Source organism: Trifolium pratense, linkage group LG2, assembly GCF_020283565.1.
Source record: "Trifolium pratense cultivar HEN17-A07 linkage group LG2, ARS_RC_1.1, whole genome shotgun sequence".
NCBI lineage: Eukaryota > Viridiplantae > Streptophyta > Magnoliopsida > Fabales > Fabaceae > Trifolium > Trifolium pratense.
Window position 1 is genome coordinate 72,345,078 of NC_060060.1, and position 22,587 is coordinate 72,367,664.

Consider the following 22,587-nt stretch of genomic DNA (forward strand, 5'->3'; position numbering starts at 1 on the left):
CAAGTGGGGATTTTTGCCATTCATAAGCCAAACAAACAACCCAAGATCGTTTAGCAGTAAGCCACTGTAACGTTGTTCGCTTAATTGCTTCCACAATTTCCCTAACAGACGGAGGTATCCCTTCAAACACCATCGAATTTCTAGCCTTCCAAACAGCCCAGCACGTCGCTTGCCAAATCATATGCAGCCCTTGCCTCCTCTTTCGACAGTTAAAAGGAAAACCGAAAGACTCAAAAATGTGTGAGGCGAGCCCAGATTCGCCGTCTGTAATCCAATCCACCGATGAATTTCAATCTATATTTGAACCGCGACGGTGCATTTCAAGAATAGATGTTCTTCCGATTCCCTTTCCTCACCACACCAAACACAAGTTATCGCCGATTCTGGCGCGAGAATTCTTCTACGATATAGGTTCATTCTAGTAGGCAGATGTTGATACATTAATTGCCACGAAAAAACGACCTTTTTTGGAGCCAGTGAAATCCACAAATTCTTCAATATATTGCAGGCCCCTTCATTTAGGTTGGTATCAGGGAAAAAATTCTAACTGAGGAACTAGTACCCTGCCTTTACCGTATATATTCCGTGGTCACCAATCAACGAGGTCCAAGAATCTTCACAAGACCGAACTTTCATCCTTGAGACCATTCTCAACAGTTGGGCGATCAAATCTTCTTCCCACGCAAAGGATTCCGTCTCCAACGACCCATTTGGTTGACAATACACTCCGTTTGAGTCGACATTGAGAATAACCTTGGGAAAACAATGCTAAAAGGCTTTGTATCCAACCAAATATCATTCCAAAAATTATAACATTACAACTGCCCAGTTTTCTCACCATTGTATCCTGACACCAATCTCCCCCACCGTCCCCATGAATCACTCCCAGCCGACTCATATCTTTCCACCAAACGGATGCAAATTTACAGTTAGCAAAAACCGACAAATCCGAACGTAGCCCCCCCAATATCTCCGTATTTTGCTAATAGAGTTCGAGCCCAGAGATCATTCGGCCGCCACCGCCATTTTGCTAATAGAGAGATATTAACCAATCTTAGGTTTCTAACCCCTAAGCCACCTCTTTCCTTTGAAAGACAGATATCGATCCACTTTACCCAAGAAAATTTCTTTGTATTGATACTAATTTCTTCCATACTTTCACCGACATCTTCATGAATGACAAGTAGATAATAGGGGTAGAGGCTAAAAGAGAATTTATCAAATGCAGGTAAATAGATATAACTTTAAATGCAAGTAAATTCTCGAAATCAATAGGATCCCCTTTTTCAACTTTATAAAGATATGCATCACCGTAAAAGCCCTCCATCTCATCTGGATATAAGGAAGATCTCTCTCCCTGCAAAACACATTATACAATGTTTTAAATATGAACAACTATAACCATAAAAATTAAGATTTCACAACCCACCATTGATAACAAAAGAGGACAAGTCTCCACAACCAAATCCTGAACATCTTTATCAAAGACGGAAAAATAGCTACATGATCACTCAACATCAATAATTTATTAGAAATGAAACAAACCTGTTCTTGAATGCTTCAACCCCAGGTATATCTGGATTAATCAATATCCTTGTAGTGTTAATGACATTTTGGATGGATGCTTTGTCTGGACACAACTAATTCAATCCGTGGAAAATTTGAGAAGTTACTATTTCAAATATAATAATACATTACCTCTAAAAAATTTAGGTGGGTATTGGCTTGGGACCTGAGAGTGTGCTTCTCCTTAAGGTCTCAGATTCGATTCACTCTGGTGTCAATTTAGGTGGGTTAGTTTAGCTTCTTCAAAAAATAATACATTACCTTTAAAAAATTTAACTTTTGCAAGATTTTCCCATTTTCTTGTTCAACTCGTCAACGTAATCACCAAACAAAGCACATTCACACTTACCACTATTTATCACACTTACCAGTATTATAATTTTTTAGTCAAAAATTATAATACTGCAAAATAAAATTCGTGATGATTACATTATAAATAACATTTACCTATGATTAGGAAGCTCAACAACGACCATTTTAGTAATCTTACCATCCCTAACACCACCAAAAAGCTTGGCCAATCTTTCCTGCAATTTCTCCTTGTCATAATATGAAGTACTATTTTCAACCGTCGACCTAATCTGCAAACAAAACCAATCACGTGAAACACTTCATAAGTAACATCAATGAAAAACCAGACCTATTTCTATATGAAAATGGTAAAATCAAATTGAATAGGAGATTCAAACAAATCTGCTCGCATCTTTCCTTGATAGCTTTCTTATCACCGGCACCGTCAAGAATGACAGTGTCATCTTTGGAAATTGTAATCTAAAAGATTAAGAAACTTAGTTTAGGTTGTCTAAATTATTTGACCTTGTATTCTCATATTATAATGCTAAAGATGTTAAGGAATTAGTGAAAAATTAATTTTAGCTATCCAAATAACTCAAGGAAAGTCTGCATTCTTTACCAAAACAAAAAATTCATGAACATTAATCAATAACCAATAAAGAGAGAACAATGAGAAAGAGAGATAGAGAGAGATCAGGTTGAAAGAGAACATGAGAGAGATCCGTAGGGGAACTTTTGGTCAAAATTTAAATTTTTAATGTGTTTCTTTGCAGCTGCCACTTTCTCTTCTCAAGAGTGCTCGAGGACAACCAATTGTGAGTCAAGGAACTTTTCTTTATTTTACCTTGTTTATAACTATTTTATATATTTGATTTGTGACTTTCGTGTGTGTTTTTATGTGACATGTTGTAACAGTCAGTAGAATTGACAAATGGAGAGACATATAATGGGGATTTGGTTGATTCCAATGCACTGATGAACATTCATCTTAGAGGAGTCATTTGTACTTCTAAGGTAATTTTTTTTTCTTTATTTATTTCATTCATATCACCAATTTTTGTTTATTTTATCCCAACTTACGATGGATGTTTTGTTGAATTTGAAAATATAGGATGGAGATAGACTTTGGTGTATGCCCGAATGCTATATTTATGGGAATACTATTATGTGTCTTCGAATTCCTAATGAGGTGTGTAGTTGTGGTTCGGTAGTTTTTTGACTCATTACTCTTTCTAAAAACTTGAACTAATGATTCATTAATTTACTACATTTGCATTTGAATTTCGTCATATATATATATATATATATATATATATATATATATATATATATATAAGTTACATAATAAATTTTATGATGTTGAAATGATGATTTCAAACATAGATAAATAGTTGCTTAATTTGTGAGCTGTTTGGATTTTCTATAGTTTCAGTTACAAATATTACTCACAGCAGCTTAGAAAGAAACTGAATAAGTTGGTTTATAATTTTTTTAACATGTTCAAATTTTGTTATTGTTGGCAAATAGACAATCTTGAAGAGCACATTCTCTAATATGGATCACGAAATATCCAACTATATCCAAAACAATTATATGACATGGAGAAATGTTTAATTTCTATTGGAAGTCGGTCTAAAATTAATATACACTGACAGAGCATATTCATTAAACTCTTTGTAAATACTCCTTCATCCCAAAATATAAGCAAAAGTGAGTCAAATAAACTTGATATATTTAGTTAAAGATTTTGTTGACCAACTTTTGTTTATATTTTAAGACGGAGGTGATATGTAAAATTAGTGGACCCATTCCCTTTCCCACTCTCGTCATTCTTGGGGAGAAAATGTGAAGAAATGTTTCTTTTCATTACATATTTTTTTTTCTTTTCACCATCAGATTAATTTGGTTTGGAGTCAGTTCTGACATCAAGTGGTTTCAGCTCCCTTCTGATCGCAGTTGCGGTGATTGATCTGTGGTCCTCCCTACTAAGTTCAGCGCCAATTACCACTGAACCAACTAATAATTGGTCTTTTTCGCTTATAAAAAAAGATTAGTCTTTTCATGAGTAAATAACCCCTGAAATTTGAAAATAGGCAAATATCTTCTAAAATTTTAAAAAGTCAATCAAATTTTAGAGAGCAATTTGATTGACTTTTTAAAATTTCGGGAGTTATTTACCTATTTCCAAAGTAAGTATATGATATAGTTTACTCGTCTTTTCATTGTATCATGCATCCCCGCAAAATTTGGAATTGGAACTGAGTTAAGCGGTCTCAAAATTCAACTCCATCGGTAGAAACAAAAAAAATAAAAAAACCCTACTCGAGTGTTTTTTGCGGGAATGCTGAATGCACCGATTTTCATCATTCATATATAGGCGGTGCTGATTCCGTAATTGCTTTTCGGTGGTTGCGGCAAAGATCAAATCAAACTCAGTGTCGTTGCATTTTCAATCAGATTGTTATTTTTCAATTGTTGAAAAATCGTTTTTGAAAATAATAGCAACTGTGAATTTATCGGCCGAGTCGCGGTTCGATACGCTCTCTTTAAGACGTTTCACGGCACTACCCAAATTGTGCAAGGTAGACTATCAACCGTGAAGTCCCCAGGATAAAACAGCCAATTCAAGCGAAATACCGTTAACTACTGCACTGTAGAAAACGGTCAGAAAACACCTCCGATGGTTACTACGAACCAGTCTAGATTGATATGCAAATATCAATTCGAAGTGGTAAACCACTTTCTCTGAAACAACAAGAAAAATTAATTTGAAGTAAGAATAATATTGAGAGAGAGAAGAGAGAGTTGCAGTTTTTGAACGTAAAAATTAATTGTGAGAACTGATGTGTATTTATAGGGAAAGAATGCAACTGATGTGGAGCAAGAAGTGGGAGAGAATCAGGGCCAGCACATCAAAAAACGTGGCCATGATTTCAGGAATCTCAGTTATGACTGAGTTCAAAATAATAACGGTAACAATTCCGTTTGACTTGACATTAAGCACAAAAAACATGTGCGTTTTTGTTGAACCGGTCACACTTAGTGAAAATTAATTATTAATTAATTTTATCACTTCTGAGTATTAAAAAATTAAGATATCACCAAGCCCAAGCCCGGCCCGAACCGAACCGAGCCGGCCGGACGGACGGACGGCGGCGGCGGCGGCGCGCGCGCGCGCGTGTGTGATATTCGACATTGTGTGCGGTCTCCCTTTCTTACAAAAGTGGGTACCCCAAGGGCACACCCTTGGTTGCCACTTTGTGGTATATAAACACTACTAAAGGTAGTGACCCATCCAATGTGGGACTTAAAAGTGAACTTTTTCAAATTCACACCTTTAGTTCTTTCACTTGTGCTTACATCTATGCCAAGTTCATCATACAAGTAGCTAAGTTGCTAACTTGTTCAACAATGTTCCAACAATCCCCCACTTGAATTTAAAAAAGTTGTTTCAGAAGTAACGATAAACGTTTCTTTAAGATTATGCATAAGCAAAGGTGACGCTTGTCTTGAACCTTTACATAGCGAGTAAGAGCCCGATTTAACAAGAGTGACGCTTGTCTTGAACTCTATCTCAGATTTTTCTCAAACCCGCACATAACCTTTTCCTAAGGTGTTTTCTCAGCCCGTGCATTTCTGGCCCTGCACGTATATCCCAGTTTCATGAACGTTCTAGGAGTTCGCCCCATAAACTCCATAGGAACCGGCCTCAGTTCCACATTCATATAGGTGAGTCTATCTAAAGTACCCCTGAAGTGTGGTACTCCTCTGACACAGAGAATAGATTTCATTAAGAGTTTTATTAACTCATCCTTTTTCACTTCAGGATACATGCTTCTTATACTTGCATGTTCATTCCCTATTACTCATGACTTGTTGTTTACCCATTGAAACCTAATTCTTGGGATCTCCAGTCTTTTAGGTTGGGTTACCATCATAAGTAATTCACAGTAGGCATTAGTCCCATCTTAACAGATGTATTGTAGACTTTCTCTCTAGCTAGTCCTTTCGTCAAAGGATCGGCTAAGTTATCATCAGTGCGTACATGATCCACTCTAACAGCACCTTTAGTGAGCAAGTCTCTCACGGTGCTGTGCTTTCGTCTTATTTGACGTCTTTTACCGTTGTAATAACGGTTCTCAATTTTTGCGATAGCCGCGGTACTATCACAATGGATCAACACAGCTGGCATTGGCTTTTCCCATAGGGGAATCTCGGATAGCAAGCATCTCAACCAGCTTGCTTCTTCACTAGCAGTTGCTAGTGCTATCATCTCAGACTCCATAGTGGACTGTGCCAAGATGGTCTGTTTCTTAGACTTCCATGATACAGCTCCTCCGGCTATACTAAAAATGAAGCCACTCGTTGCTTTGGAATCATCTGACAAAGTGTTCCAATCAGCATCACTGTACCCTTCAAGTACAGCAGGAAATCTCAGATAATGTAATCCGAGGTTCATGGTCTTTTTAAGATATCCCATGACTCTATTTATAGCTTCCCAGTGCTCATTACCAGGTCTACTGGTAAACCGGCAAAGCTGTCCCACGGCATATGCAATGTCGGGTCTAGTGCAATCAGTGACATATCTAAGACTGCCAATGACGCTCGCATACTCAGACTGTCTAATACTATCACCAGTGTTCTTAAATAATTTTACACTGGCGTCACAAGGAGTATTCGCAGTTTTACAGTCGAAGTATCCATATTTCTTTAGAACCTTTTCCACATAGTGAGATTGGTCTAAGGAAATCCCTTTTTCAGAACGAGTGATTTTGATTCCTAGAATCACACTCGCTTCACCAAGGTCTTTCATATCAAAGTTGTTGCACAACAATGATTTCACAGCATTTACGGCAGAAAGGTTTGATCCAAATATGAGCATGTCATCCACATAGAGACATATCATTGTACAAATGTTATTATCTGACTTGTAATAAATACATTTGTCACTTTCGTTGAGTTTAAACCCATTCGATACCATTAAATTATCAAACTTTTCATGCCATTGCTTCGGTGCTTGCTTGAGACCATACAGAGATTTTTCTAATTTACAGACCTTAGTTTCTTGGCCATGTACTACAAACCCTTCAGGTTGTTCCATATAGATTTCTTCTTCTAAGTCACCATTTAAAAAAGCAGTTTTAACATCCATTTGATGTACTTCTAAGTTATAAATCGCAGCAATTGAAATAAGTACTCGAATGGATGTAATTCTCGTGACAGGAGAAAAAGTGTCGAAGAAATCTATATTTTCTCTTTGTCTAAAACCCTTGGCTACAAGGCGAGCCTTGTATTTATCAACAGTACCATCAGGTTTTAGTTTCTTTTTCAAAATCCATTTACAACCAATTGGTTTGCAGCCTGGTGGCAAGTCTACTAAGTGCCATGTCTTGTTGGATTCAAGAGAATCCATCTCATCATTTATAGCTTCTTGCCAAAGATCAGCATCCAAGGGTTCACGTTCATCAGCTATGTGGACGAACGTTTTCAAAATTGTAGGTTTTTTTCCTTCTTCTACATGTTAATTAATACTCTTTGTTATATAATAACTTTGTGTGATGAGCTGGATTATTGTTAATTTAGGGTTGAATTTCGTTTACACACTTTGATTTATTAATTATTTTGTCTGTATTGTGATTAATTTCATAATAAGTAGGCGAACGTGTTTAAGAACTATAAATTATCTACTTTTATTTGATAAAAGTTGTTTGTTTTGTTTTAGTTAGATTTGGTCTGTGGATGTTTAAATTTGCCCTATTTGATCATATACTGAAATTGTGTTTTTTTCAAGTCAAGCATTTATAAGGTTTACCAGCGAATACTTCTTTGCTAAGTAACTTTGTTGTTGGGCATTTGGGTGATATGGGATGAAACACTGATGATAGTAATACATTTTTGACTTTTAGTCTCCGTCCTAAGTGGAAGAATAGTTTCGGTATCTGGCCGTGTTTATAATTATGTTAGGTATTGATTCTATTGGATTATGTTTAATGAAACTGCATCACTTTATCCGTGAGTTACCTATATAATATAACCCTAGTTGGTATTTGAGCCTGATCTAAATTCGGCTTATGTATAAGATGTTTCCTTTTCTTTTTGATCTGTTCTAGTAGCAATGAAAACCCGTGTAATAATACGGATATGCAAAGAAAGGTGTTGGACGGGTGACGAAATTGCTAGGAGGTTACATGTGTCCTATCCAACCATTCTTTTTATTATTAAAAATAAGTAGTAAATAGATTAGCAGAACAATAAAATAGAGGTTCTTTTGAATGTTCATACAAATTTTTTTTTTAATTGCTCAATCATGTCAATTAATGGCGTGGATTGATGCCAACTTCAGTCTTGGCTCGCCTTTTTTTTTTCCCAAAAAGAAAGCAGAAATACTTAAAATTTGTTGCTATTGTGGGAGATAACAGTATTGTCAAATAACGGCGCTGTAGAATAGCGGAGTTTTAACAAACTATTATTAGTGCGCAATACGTGATTTAATACAAAGTGTTGTCAAATAGCGGCTATAGCATAACCGAGTTTGAACAAACCACTATTTTCCACGATCTGCGGTTGACAACACTAGGATATACTCCCTCCATTCCTTATTATAAGTAAAAAAATCACTTTTTAGGTTCGTTGAATAACTGATGTATCTGGTCTATATTAAGTTATCCAATGAACTTAAAAAGTGATTTTTTTGCTTATAATAAAGAATAGAGGAAGTATCAAATAAAAGAAAAATGGCCTGTTAGTCTAACGAGAGATTTCAAGGTCGAATGTCCCTTCTCCAAGAGCAACATCATTCTTAGGAATGGGTGCAAAAAGGTTAAACCTCAACGCTGCATTTTTTGTTAGCTTTTACCAGAAATTAATGTAATTAATGTACATCTCCAGCTGCTCTATTTTTGTATAGAATTTGCTTGGTTGTCTTCATATGTATATAACTCTGTATACATTGTTTGAAATTCTACAGGGTAGTCTGCATCAGATATCATGGTTTCAGTTTCTACCTCACGAACCTGATGTGAACCCTCTACCTGACAAAAGGTTAGGATATATACTTCTTACTTTTCTCTTTCGTTATGGGTCACTGTTTTAATGTTACTGGGCAACCTTCTGTTCAAACAGTGTAAAAGTGGACCAGAAGGATGCTGCAATGTTGCTGGTGCTTTCATCACACCTGCAACTATAGAAGGAAGGTATTCTCAGTGCATGGGCCAAATTCCTTTGTTGGACCCTGGGATCCATCTCAGGGTTTACATAATCCTGGTAGAGATATTGCTGACTCGGTGGTTTTGCCATTTGTGATTAATTGCAATTTTTGTTTTTGTACTAGAAGAAAAGAACGGTTATGGTTATCTATTTTCTAGTTACCTAAATTTCTGCTTTCTGTACCTAACATGCAGATGAAAAGATTAAGCTGTGGCTTTTTCTTCCAGGGCGTCATTCATCAGTTTCTGAAACTGCTCAGCCAGCATTATCTTATCTGGATTAAGAGGTATCACGCTTAACAGAACTGTTGTGTTGGGCATATTTGTAACACCTTGTTAATATAATATCCCCATTTATATAAATCGGGATGTTACAATATACATTTGTTTCTTCAAATATTGGCTTTGGAGCTTTTATACTTTTGCGTTTTCTGAAAATACTCTGGGAAACTTTTTTTTGATGAAGTTGTTGCATCTGGGCTCTGGGTTGCTCCTGGGGATTCAGAAAAGGTTTTTTCCCCTCCCATTCTTCAACGTTTAATTTTGAACAGCAAAGTCCCATTCTTCAAAGTGATGTTAATTTTGGTCATATCTTGCCATTTTATCTTAATGAATTCGGCAGAGCACTGCTTGGGCTTTATTATTACATGAGATTTGGAGATGTCCATCAATTTCAAAGTGAAGAACTGCTCAGGCATGTTTTCACTATATTTAGATTTAGCACTTATTGGCTAAATTAAATCTGAATATTGCACTAATGTTTATAGGGTTATACACACACATGTACACGTGAAATATAATCTGAAAAGGAAACACAAATCCTATAATTTTGGGATCAAATCAATTATTCCTAAGGGAACTAGGAAAGCTAATAATAACAAAATCCGCCTTTTTTTATTTTTTTATTTTTAAAAAGGTCTGATTGCAATCAACAGTATAGAATATATTAACTAGTGATAGACCAACAAATGATGTGTGTCAGTTTAAAATCTAAAAAATTATAATAAATAGTCTTGTGTAACCCGCTTAAAAATGATCTTTGGCGATATGTATGTTCCAAATCCCATAATTACAAGGCTGGCTACAGTTCCCCTGAACCAATACAGAGTCATAACTAAAACAAAAATTCAATGAATCGGTAGATGAAGTTGTTTTTCAAATTGTTGCTTCAATTTGTTCCTGACAGTGTTATTATAAATTTAAAATCCCAGATAGCGATCAACCCTAAAAATGCTATAGTAAAATAGCGGATAGCGGCTATTTTGAAATCATGTGATTTTACGATTTATGATTTTTCAGCCCTTTGCAATCCCGTTCCTGCGCAAACTCACTTTTCGCCAATATTGGTAGGGCCACAGCTCAAAATCGTGAAATCGGTCAGAATCTGCGGTTTTTAGCGTGCTTAGTTTCCGGGTCAGCTTTGCAGTATGTTTACTTAAAGCACAGGATTCTGATTTTAAAAGCATGCAACTTATTTGTTAAAACTGGTGAGCCCTATTTTTTTCTACAAACCTTGGTAAATCGGATGTTCTTCTTTTCTCTTGCGATCCAAAGCTTGCGACCAAGTTTTTTCCCAGGATCCTTTTCCTCTCTTGCGACCATGTTCTTTGGCGGAGGTGCACTCTGATTTCTATTGCCCCCCCCCTCGGTTCTGGTTTGGGAGTTAGGGGCATGCACATCTGTTTTTTAATCTCCTTCTGTTGATTTTCCTTTTAAACATGATTGGTTAAGTGAATCTATACTAGCCGTTAGATTAAATTAAATCAATGGATATCAATTGGTGTCAACTAAACTTTGACACCTTGGAGTTAATTGATCTTATCCCATATATATATATGAGTCAGGATCCGTTGACACCAACTAGTTTGACACCAAATGTTACACCTCTCAATAACGTTTTAACCGATATAAATTTTATAAAATCCACCGTTGGATTGAAAGTTTACATCATATAGATCATTTGTGTAAAATTTCAGACAAATCCAAAATCATTTGATATGCTATTGGTACACATAAAGATTAACGGCATTTAAAAAAATACAAAAACCGTTAATTTTGATGTATCTCAATAACATATCAAATGATTTTGGATTTATTTGAAATTTTACACAAATGATCTATATGATGTAAACTTTCAATCCAACGGTGGATTTTATAAAATTTATATCGGTTAAAACGTTATTGAGAGGTGTAACATTTGGTGTCAAATTAGTTGGTGTCAACGGATCCTGACTCTATATATATATATATATATATGGGATAAGATCAATTAACTCCAAGGTGTCAAAGTTTAGTTGACACCAATTGATATCCATTGATTTAATTTAATCTAACGGCTAGTATAGATTCACTTAACCAATCATGTACCACTCTCGTTCCTGATTCACGCCCTTGTGGTTTTTTGCTCTCTCTGTTCTCAGAGTTCAACCCAGTAGCCTCTATCATTGAAAAGCTGAGCCAAACTGGTTGTACAATCCCATGACCCCACAACCCATTAGCACCAGCTCAAATATCTCCTTGGTGCCAGACGAAGGAGATTGATATTTTTGGAGTTTCACTAACTCACTCTAAGTCATGGCAACAAGGTAACGAAAACGAAAGAGGGCAAGTATCACATGAACATGGATAGATATGGTCACGTGATAGATTTAAGTAAACTAATGCGAGCCTTTGATTGAATTGAAATAGAGGGATTGGATTCGGTGTCATTTGATCCTATCCCTATGTTATGTGCTATAAAATTGTGTGTTTTTTTTTTTTTTTACTATTATAGGCCTAATTTTAATATTCAAGCCGGGCCTCCAAATACTCGGGGCCAGCCCTGTCCATGTATACCCTAACTGATTGCCTATTTTTTTTTTCTTCCTTTTTTTTATTTTTCATATATATATTCCCAGTATGTACTCACGAGTATAAACTTGTAAGCATCTGATATGCATACAGCTTTAATTTTGGAGTACCCGTGTTTTCATAGGTTTGGATGTGCGTGTTTGTTAGGTTTGTCTTATCCTTCTGTTTTTACTGTAAGAATAAGGTGTTAGCAGCAGCCTTCAGTTTAATAGTAGCATGATTCAACTGTATAGTGTGAGTTAGGATAACTAGCTACACCTAACTAACTACCGGAACATATTTTATGTTGGAACAACTTTCACAACTGTAAAATGCACCATAACAGGCTTCTTTCCCTGCAGACTGTAAATTTGTAGATTTAGGTCGTTTGCATTGACCTCAAACAAAATTGCCAAATCCAATTCCCACCATAGCTGATTGACTGGACCGTTATCTGCATTCTGTGTTGTTTTGCCTCTCTACTGCGTTTGACTGTAACTCTGCTATTGCATATTTTTTAATATTTACAGGAGAGGACACCCTGCATTTGAGTTTGTCTTTGCTGCAACGGAGGAGGCAATCTTTATACATGTCATAGTGTCCTCAAAGTATGATGGTGCTAGATTTTTTAGATGGCCTATAGTTTAGCTTGCAATATTTACCCGTTGTTCCCTTTTTTATCAGGAATATCCGGATGCTTTCCACCAGTGTTCTAGAAAACTATCGAAACATTCTACGGAGACAACATATAGACATCCAGGTTGGCGTGATCTTTGTAAATGATTTTTTGTTTGCTCTCTTAGAATTACTATTCTTTGATATGCTATTCATCTGTCCTTGGTGGCATAAAATATTTGAGTTATTCTTGCTTTTGTTTGGTGTGCAATGATATGAGCAATGGTTGGATTTTCAAGGATTGGTTTATGGGGACTCCGTTCCTTTCAATATCATTTTGCTTTTAAATGCCTTTTCTTATTTGTTTAAGGTATTGTTAGTTTATTTTAGATGTTCAGAGGGATGTACTGAGTTTTGTTTGTTAGAGAATCTGTTACTGATATAGATGAGTCAGTGGGACATGCATCCCCCACTTGTTTATCTTTATTATTTTCTTCCAAATTTTTTTGAAGAAATATTTTCTTCCAAATTAATTAATTTCTTTTCTATTGCAAAAGGGAGTTATTCTTTTCTTTCTCCATCCACCTTTATGTTGAGTTATTGTCAATATATCTGCCATTGACTTTCTCTGTCTTTATGTGTCATATCATATCATCGTGTTTCATATGTTAATATATGTGTATCCGTACTTAGTACTTACTACTTACTAATATCCAAAGGGTTACCAATTTCATTTTAGTTCTCCACATGGCTTTTGTTGGCACCGTATTTGAAATTATTTTACATTATTATGTGGCAGTGATTGTTTCTCCTCATGGAATACGTGGCAGCCTGACTGGCTGTTCAGCAAGTGATCTTGTCAAGCAAAGTTATTTCAGGTCCTTTTTTATAACCCTTTATGTGTATAATTGGTGTATGAAGATATCCCCACTGACTGAATTCCATGTTTTTAATTCTATAGCAGTTCTTCCAAATTTAGGGGGTCAAATGGAGTTATAGGTCTCCCGTATCACATTTCCCAGGGTGTTGGTTGCCAGCTGAGGGGGCAGAATCGTTTTGTTGAAGTGAGCCTCGGCTTCCCTAGATCTGAAACTGACAAGGCATTGCAGTCAAACAAAAATCTTGGTAGGAATTTACCCAAATCTCCTGTCATGGGACACAGTGACCACAAGGGATCACCAGATCATTTGTCAGATAATGAGAAAACATTTCTCTATCCAGCTGAGTCAGTTCTTGTACCAGTTTTTCAAACATCGTTAGCTAGGTCTTCTTTGAGAAGGTACTTTTTTTTTTCTTTCCAATTCTTACATTTTTTTCCTTTTCTTCACTGAAGAGCTTTATGTGGCTTTTAAGACAATCTGGTCAAACTTGTTTTCCTGTTTGATTCTTTTTTGATGCAATGTAATGTTTTTGAATAGTCATTAAGACAAAAATAACATGGGAATTAGACAATAAGGGGTTGTGCATAAAGAAAATGGAAAACATAGCAACAAAGGAATAGAGAAAATGTCACTGGAGGAAAGATGCTCAATTACTTATGAACCCTTCTTAAAAAATCCATGTTACTCCTAATAGAATCCAGTGACCTAGTCTTATTTGAATCAGCTCCTTAGCTAAGTTAATCTCCTTAAAAATACTAGCGTAAGCTCCAATCAAAGTGCACCAAATAGAAGCATGAATCACTCAAGAGTAGTTAATGGTAGTGCAGTGGAGTAGTGCACAACCTCCTTACTCCCAAATGCATGTATGAAGCATTTCCTCACTGTGGTAGAGTTTGGCAATAGTGCTTGGTAGCCATGCGACCATTATTACAGTTCTGATTGCAGCTGATCAGAACCCGTCCTCCATCTGGTGCTGATCTTATTTTCTAAGTGGACCCTAGTTGGAGGGATTTGGATCCTCTCAAACAAGGATAAATGAGAGTGGGAGGAAAGAGAAAAAATATGAGAAAGAGTAAGAGACAGAAATTTAGAGAGATAATGATATAAAAAAATGTTGCAGTGGGATGGTGAGAAGTTTTGTCGTATACGGTCCACTCACTAGCTGGAGAACTCATCATCCACCGGCCAGAACCCAAAGTCTAATAGATAGGCTTAAGCCGCTATCATCTCTTTTTTAGAGAATTTTATGTTTCCAAAGGCTTCCTCTGTTTCACATGCAGTACATGCATCTTTACTTCCTTTAATTTTTACTTTTTTGGGATGCAAATTCTTGCTCTTAATTGCTGCTACTTCTATCTTCAGCTACGGTTATTGATGCTACTTGGACTGCAGCAACTTTAATTTTTTCATTAGATTAGACAGATATGTTAGATACCTACATGTGCAATGTGAATGCCCTGGTATATGAACCAGTGCACTTCAATTCCTAAAAGAACTTTGATTCTTACTCTATTAATGTGAACATACAGGTTTTGGCTGCAGAATTGGATGGGTCCATCCCTGACTGGTTCCTCATCCTTTATTCACTGGTTTGTTGCTCTCCATCTTTGTATTTTTTGCTTGCATTATTACATTTTTTATTATTGAGGTTAGTTGTGAGCCCTTTATGCGAGCTCATGGCTGTTTCATTCATGAGAGTTCCTATATGTGGTATACAGAGAAAGTAGGCGGTCTTGTTGCATTTTTCCTCACATTTCTTTATCTAGAATTTTGTGTTTGTGCATATCTTATTCTCTCCTTAGTTTTTTTTTTCTTCTTTCTATCTTTTCAAAAAACATCGTTGACTTGACACGTATTGATGAATCTTTCTCTCACATATATTCCTTAAGCAAATATTACCCCTACAAATATTTTTGTTAATTTTTTGAACACATAAAAATTGCTCAATTTGCTCTTGTTTTGGTTAAAGCTTAAATTTTCATATCTTGGCGTCTTAAATTTTCTTCTGCCTTTTGCAGTGCTGGTAATGTGGAATCTACTGACGATCCTTGGAATGAATACAATGGATCCCGAACTCAAAATAGTTATGATAGTAGCAGCAATAGCAACAATAGCAGTATCAGTAGCTTAAGTGCCAGCTCTAACGATAGTGATTACAAGATTACAGGACCAAATGAACTAGAGGCAGATGCTGATTCTTTAGCATGTAGACAGTCTATGATGTCTTCCGCCGATCGGTTGGGAAGTGATGGCCCCAAATTGGTATGTTGTTATCTATTTCTGAGAAAGTATTTTTTATTTTTCCAACAAGAAAATTTATCAAGATGAGTAAAAGAAAATGACAAAGAACTTGGAGGATAATTGATTATCTATAAAGAACAAAAGGAATAATAAAGCAAGAATGGAAGAGAAAATAAACATTAATTGAACAAAGCCACCAAATCACTCTGCATATCTGCTAGGGACCCCTTGAAAAAGCCATCTACTTTTTACACCAAATAGAAGCCAATTACCTAATGGCTTTCATGAGCAAACATACAAATGTTACTCTTAGATTTTATATTGGGCCTAACTCATCCCTACAAAACCGGCTTGTAAGGTTAGGACTTGCTTATAAACACTACACAGGCCATATCTCTTAGCAATGTGGGACTAAATCCACCCTTTCACACCCAACACAATGAAGGTGTTGGAGGCTGCAATGAAGGCAACTCAAATGCCGCAATTAGGCGGATGGGGGCGGACCGTAATGAAGGCGGAATATCCAACAGTTACTCTTTGACCAAATGAAAAATTTAACAATTTACACTGCACATTGCCATAAAATTTGGCTCCTCTACTAATCACTGAGGTTCTGTTTGGCAAGGCCAAAAAGCTTGCTTATAGCTTATGTCTTATAACTTATAAGCTAAAAGATATTTGGTAACAGTCTTTTTAGAAAGAGCTTATAGCTTATTTTACTGACTTATAGCTTATTTTCCAGATGCTATTTCAAGTAGCTTATGAACTTATAGCTTATCATTTTTTCTTCCATTTTTACCTGTATTGTTTTATCCAAAATCCATGTTTGCCCTTTATAATTTATTGCTGCAAAATAAGCATGCATATGTAATTACGTATTGTCTTTTCCGCTCGTTTTATTTTTCTGGAACAAATTCTTTCCTTCCATATATTGCAGCGTGATAAATCTAGGTCTATGTCCCCCCCAGTTTTTGTATATATTTTATTTTCTTTTTTTAATAATAATAATAATAATATGAGCTATAGGTGGAGGACAGGGAAGGATAGGGATGCCAACAAAGTTGGAATTTGTGTCCCTACCTTGATGTCTAGATGCTCTTAATTTATAAAAAAAACTAGGTACATACCCGTGCGTACGCACGGGACGCGCGTTATATTGCGTCGGGGCGTTAGGTCGTAAGGTGTCTTCGGCGCGTTGCACGCGCGTTAAGAAGTTGGTTTCAACGAAATTAATTTTATAAACAGAAAGAATTAGTTGATTTAAATTGTTGTGTTATAACTTATTGACCCAACGATCAATTTAATTAGTTTATTAAAAAGTATATTAGTGAAACAAAAATTCAAAATATTGTTGCTTTACCGATAAATATGATCATGTTAAAAATAATATTTGTCTGCAATAATAGTTAGAAGAATGTTTCGTTTTGTATTCTGTTTATAATAATTATGCAAATTATCTTTATTTTTATTATTTTATATATAAAGGTTATCCTAATTTTTTATTTAATGTACAAACAATGTTATTATTATAAAAAAAGGTACAATGTTATTATTTTCTTTTTGATAATCTGCACAATGTTATTATTATTATTATTATATCTATATTGTTATATATTAAATTTATAAATTTTAGATACTAAGTTGTAAGTATCTTAAATATTAAGAATACCCTTTTATGTCATTTTATGTTTATTAGCTAGTTGAACCGCTAATTTTACCAAACACTTTAATTAGCTTCCATAAACTGTCAACTATAAGCTATCAGCCATAAGCCATTAGCTATAAGCTATAAGCTAGCTTATCAGCTATCCGCTATTTTTGCCAAACAGAGCCTAATTCCAAAACTGCAAAAGCTAGTCACAAAAAATTCCCCTATTCTTGAGGCTATTGGCAGTGATGGCTTTTCTTTGGATCAAAAGGAAGCATAATAATGGTGTAGCGTTTTTCTCAAGTTTAATGTTTGAATGCATATGTTTACTCTGATATTGGTGAGAGTAGTAATAATATATTCAGGTTGAGCACATGGTCTCCATAAGTTTAGGAGTTACTATACAGGTACCTATAGTTTAGCAGTATTCCTACAACACAGTAGCATACATGCTTGCTACGTCATAAGTTGCCTGCTTATTTTGCTGTATGCACATGAAGATGGCTAACTTACCGCTTATAAAATAAATTGAGAAAAATGATTATTGTATTTCTTTTCTTAAAAACATGATTAGTTTGTTTTCTATTTGACCAATCTTGACTTTTGTACAATTGGGCGTTAATAGCGACTGTTATTGCTGTGCAGGGCTCTAAGCGGTCTCAAAACAGTTATTAAGTAGGGCTACAAATATTCCTGGGCAAGATGCATACATGTCTGATTTTGGTTCCATGGAAGTTAACAATTCTGTCATTACAAGTTTTGATGAGCCAATTGGGTCTTACTGGGACTGGGGTGATAATGATGAGGAGAATTAGGCATGGTAATGGATATTGGAGCTCTTTTATCCGAGTTTGGTGACTTCTTTGAAAATGAAAAATTGCCTTTTGGAGAGGTACCTGAATATTTATAGTACTATATTCACAGGATTCCTTCTTTTGATATCCACTTTTTTCTCTCTATAATAAAGAGGGCTATTAAATTACGCTAACCCTGTTTAAACTGTTGTGTAACACATTTGAAGTCTTAAATTGTCTTTCTTAATTTAGGGGGAGTGGAAGGCATGTTCTTAATTTATTATGCCTTGTCTTTCTTTCTGATTTAGGTATACCTATATAGTAATTCTCAGAATTAAGTTTTTGGGCCTAACTAATCCTTACAAAACCGGCTTGTATGGTGAGGATTGCCTCTAGTTTATAAACACATATTCAGGCCATCTCGCAACTGATGTGGGACTTGTTAACAGTAATGAACCGTATTTAACTTTATTTCTTTGTGATATCCTATTTTTAAATGAGAATTTAGATTTAAGGTTGTCCTTTGGTTTGATTAAATGAGTTGTGCTATTTTCAAAGTTTACTCTAAATCTTATTCCTTAAATCATGATTGCTGCGAGATTTATAAGCTTTTTTTCATAATTCTATTATTATAATTCTTTCTCTCTGGTTTTTTTTTTTCTTCTAATTGTACAATCAATTTTCTGGCATAGCCCCAGGAACTGCTGAATCTCAGGCACTTGTGTTGTCTGCCCCGGATTGTGGAGATTTCAACAGCAGTCCAGTTGGTGCCAATGTGATGGATGTTTCAGATCAAATTCTTTTGCCTGTTGGGTTTTCTTCCTTTGAGAGCTTTAATCCAACTCCTCCAGCAGTCATGGAGGAATATCTTAACAAAGATCAAGATAACTTGAATAACTCCATGTCAATGGATCCAACTAATCAAACTCAAATGTTGTATACAGGGGAGTTTGATCATATAATCAAAGCTGAAGCAATTATGACATTTGCACCTGAATTTGGGGCTGTTGAGGCCCCTACTAGTGGGTTATCCACAGCATTATTCAGAAGCCCATATTTTCCAAGTTCTCGAAAAGCAGAGAGTTCAAATTTTTGTTCAAACAATTACCTGTATGGTGCAGAGCCACCTTCTTCTCCCTATATTGAAGGATCAGATGGGAAGAACGGACTGGTTATTAATACAACATGTTCTGGAAAACATGATACAAGTATGACTCCACTCAAAAAATTACTATACTTTTGTGGAGAGTAGGAAAGACATAAATGACAAAAAACCAGTTGCATGTATTGTTAACAGCATTGCTAAATCTGAGGGGACAGTACAACCTCCGTTCTCGAATATTGGTTCTAATGCCTCTGTCAAGTCCGTTTTAAGGAAGATGACTGAAGGCACAAAGGACGCAGAGCATTTCACTCTATCTACAAAAACTTTATTGGCAACTGATGTTACCTTTGCTATGTTGCAAGCTTCCATGTGCAGGTCACGACACACTCTTATCTTCTGGTAACAACCTTATTCCTGTTGGTTTGAATAGATCCACCAGGGTTACATTTTCTAATCAGCTTCCTACTGACCCGACTACCACCACAGACAACATATCTGGGAAGTACGAGGTGAAAAAGAAAGAAAATATACCGGTTAGGATTGCAGGTGATATTGATGGAGTGCTTGATGGGATCTTAATGCACCTGCAGCTGTTGGTGTTTGGCGCTCTGTAGGAGCTTCAAAAGTCGTAAAATCTTCCAATTCACCAAACATGGACGTTGGTCCTTCCTTTTCCCATAATTCATTCAATGAAGAAGGCATCCTTTCTTATGTTCAAAGAAAACCCCTTCAGGAGCTTCTTGATGATATTGCATTGCTTGTCCAACATAAACACTGAATTTAGCAGTTAATGTTGCATATTTGAAACCAAGTAGAAGTAAATTTGTGTATCTTGAGAAATATTGCATGAATTTTCCTTATGCATTGCTATTCTAGTTGGCCTATGACTCACAACATGAATGCCACATGTTCAGATTTTCATGTTAGATTACCTTTCATATTAATTAAGATAACATGCCAATCCTCTCTTATTTAGGATGTCTTGTCTAACAATTTTCTGTTCTATACTTAACAGTGACACTTTTGTGTAATCTTCTCAGCGATAATGTTTTTCTGAGTTGTTTAGCGAATAAAAAACTCACATTACTTTGTGGACGTTGTTGCTTTTGGTAGTCTTTTTGGGTGACCAATTTCAAGCATATGATACTTGAACCTGTTAGAAATACAATATAAACCTCATTCACGTGTCTTCATCTAACAGATTAAGCTTTTGGGATAGTTGGTTCATGACATGGTATCTAGCCTTTATGACCAAGTGGTCTAGAATTCGGTCACTGCTGTCTCTATTCATCTAAATTGTATTCATGAATTGAATTTTAGGACAATGTAGGTGGCCAATGGTATTGCTCATGCTCCAAGCCCATAAAGCTTTTGTATGAGTGGGTGTTATTAGAAATATATTATATATCCATTTGTGTGTCTTTATCTAAAAGCTTAAGCTTTTAGGATGCTTTGTTCATGACAGCAGCAATGGTGGTGTTTATTGATTTATTTTTCATGTTATACTTAACTTAGCAGTATTCTGAATTTTCAGGTTCATGCTTCTACTGTGATCAGTTTGTTGCAATCTGACATAAAAACAGCTTTAAAGTCGGCATTCTCCAATTTAGAAGGACCCTTATCTGTGACTGGTTGGTGCAAAGGACGCAACCAATTAGGTGATACTTTCTGCTGAATCCAGCATTAGTGAATGTAGGGATTCGTCGTGTTGGAAAATATTTAGTTTCCTAGTTTGTTATTTCTAGGAGATTCTAAGCTTATCTATTATTTCCTTTTATGTTTGTACTCTTCCTATTTAAACCAGCCTTGAGCTGAGGAATAACATACAACAATATTCACTTATTATTTTCTACATGGTATCAGAGCTCCCGATTTTGGGGGTCTCGCTTCCGCAAAACCCTAGCCGCCGTCGTGTTTACAATCTGACCACGACAACTGATTTTGTGTGCGGCACTGTTCACCCGTGGTACTGTTCATACACACTGTTCATTCACAAGTACTGTTCACGGCAGTACTGTACACGCGTACTGTTCGCGAGTACTGTTCACCAGTGTTAATTTTTCTTTGCTGCTTCCAGTAATACTTGGCTAAGATTATTAATTATGACGTTTTTTTATTCTCGACGACGATCATCCACTTTCAAATACCGTCGTGAATGCAAATATTGTCATCGTTTGGGACATACTATTTTTCAATGTTGGAAATTACATGGTCTTCCGCGACCTTCAAATCAGAAGAATAAAGGTGGAGGTGAGGGTCATACATTCCAAGCCAGTAATTCTGATCAAGAGCATCAGTCTTCTTCAATTCAGCTTTCATTCACGATGGAACAACTAGACAGACTGTACAAAATTCTTGAATCTAACACTCTTTCTGGCTCTGTTGCCCCCAAAGGTACTTCTGCCCTTTTTAGTGTCAGTCCCAGTCGTGCTTGGATAGTAGATTCGGGTGCAAGTGATCACATGACAGGTGATTCTACTCTGTTTTCTTCTTATAGTCCATGTGCAGGTAACCATAAAATAAAAATTGCGGATGGATCCTTTTCAGCCATTGCGGGTAAAGGTTCGGTTGTGTTGTCTCCAAGTCTAACCCTTAAAGATGTCCTTCATGTCCCAAATCTATCTTGTAGTCTCATGTCTGTCAGTAAATTAGCCCAAGATAGAAATTGTCAAACTAATTTTTTCCGTACTCATTGTGTTTTTCAGGATTTGAACTCGGGGAAGATGATTGGTAGTGCTAAGGAGAGTGGAGGACTCTACTACTTCGACATTGAACCTGAATCACAACTACCTTCCAAACCAATAAGTTCATGCTTTGAATCTTTTTTAGTTCTGAATAATAATAATGATGATGTTATGTTATGGCATTCACGATTAGGTCATCCTAGTTTTCCTTATTTAAAACACTTATTTCCTGAGTTATTTCGTAATAAGGATTTGTCTTTGTTTAAATGTGAAGCATGTGAATTTGCAAAACATCATCGTTCTCATTTTCCATTACAGCCCTACAAACCATCAAAACCTTTTTCTGTTATTCACAGTGATGTTTGGGGCCCTAACCGAACGAGTACACTTTCTCATAAAAAATGGTTTATCACATTTATAGATGATCACTCAAGAGTTTGTTGGGTGTACTTGTTAAAGGGGAAATCTGACGTTTGTCAGGCTGTAAAAGATTTTGTTAAAATGGTGCAAAATCAATTTCAAACAAATATTCAAGTATTTAGAAGTGATAACGGCAAAGAATATTTTAACACAATGTTGAGCGATTTTTTTCGTGAAAATGGAATTGTGCATCAAAGTTCATGTCCTAACACTCCCCAACAAAATGGAGTTGCGGAAAGGAAAAATAGGCACTTGTTGGAGGTGGCTAGAGCTTTACTTTTCGCAAGTAAAGTACCAAAATATTT

The 22,587-nt window shown here is 35.9% G+C and overlaps 4 protein-coding genes and 1 pseudogene across 7 annotated transcripts; 4 read left to right on the forward strand and 1 right to left on the reverse strand.

The window, feature by feature from the left end:
- Positions 1 to 964: 964 nt before the first annotated feature.
- LOC123910059 lies at positions 965 to 2,151 on the reverse strand. 4 transcript variants are annotated; one of them, XR_006810116.1, is made up of 2 exons: positions 2,057 to 2,151; positions 965 to 1,630 (listed from the first exon to the last, which is right to left on the reverse strand). XR_006810116.1 is itself a non-coding variant. In XM_045961090.1 (2 exons), the coding sequence occupies exons 1-2, from the start codon at positions 2,111 to 2,113 to the stop codon at positions 1,112 to 1,114; spliced, it is 303 nt and encodes a 100-aa protein (XP_045817046.1). In that variant the 5' UTR covers positions 2,114 to 2,145; the 3' UTR covers positions 965 to 1,111. The 4 variants fall into 4 exon arrangements, 1 of the variants encoding a protein (XP_045817046.1); XR_006810117.1 differs by lacking the exon at positions 2,057 to 2,151 and having other exon boundaries at positions 965 to 1,357; positions 1,546 to 1,923; XR_006810115.1 differs by lacking the exon at positions 2,057 to 2,151 and having other exon boundaries at positions 965 to 1,357; positions 1,430 to 1,923.
- A 157-nt stretch (positions 2,152 to 2,308) lies between these two features.
- On the forward strand, positions 2,309 to 4,816 carry LOC123905379 (sm-like protein LSM4). Its single transcript, XM_045954982.1, has 5 exons — positions 2,309 to 2,332; positions 2,634 to 2,675; positions 2,776 to 2,874; positions 2,972 to 3,049; positions 4,718 to 4,816. The coding sequence occupies exons 1-5, from the start codon at positions 2,309 to 2,311 to the stop codon at positions 4,814 to 4,816; spliced, it is 342 nt and encodes a 113-aa protein (XP_045810938.1).
- A 7,653-nt stretch (positions 4,817 to 12,469) lies between these two features.
- On the forward strand, positions 12,470 to 18,903 carry LOC123908751 (mediator of RNA polymerase II transcription subunit 13-like). The gene is made up of 8 exons (XM_045959470.1): positions 12,470 to 12,502; positions 12,579 to 12,654; positions 13,309 to 13,387; positions 13,471 to 13,788; positions 14,920 to 14,979; positions 15,409 to 15,652; positions 17,925 to 18,171; positions 18,766 to 18,903. Exons 4-7 carry the CDS (start codon positions 13,661 to 13,663, stop codon positions 17,952 to 17,954), a joined length of 462 nt encoding a protein of 153 aa, XP_045815426.1. The 5' UTR covers positions 12,470 to 12,502; positions 12,579 to 12,654; positions 13,309 to 13,387; positions 13,471 to 13,660; the 3' UTR covers positions 17,955 to 18,171; positions 18,766 to 18,903.
- Positions 17,990 to 19,336, forward strand: LOC123905380 (mediator of RNA polymerase II transcription subunit 13-like). The gene is made up of 2 exons (XM_045954984.1): positions 17,990 to 18,071; positions 18,766 to 19,336. Exons 1-2 carry the CDS (start codon positions 17,990 to 17,992, stop codon positions 19,323 to 19,325), a joined length of 642 nt encoding a protein of 213 aa, XP_045810940.1. The 3' UTR covers positions 19,326 to 19,336.
- Positions 19,332 to 20,878, forward strand: LOC123908749 (annotated as a pseudogene).
- The last annotated feature ends 1,709 nt before the right edge of the window (positions 20,879 to 22,587 follow it).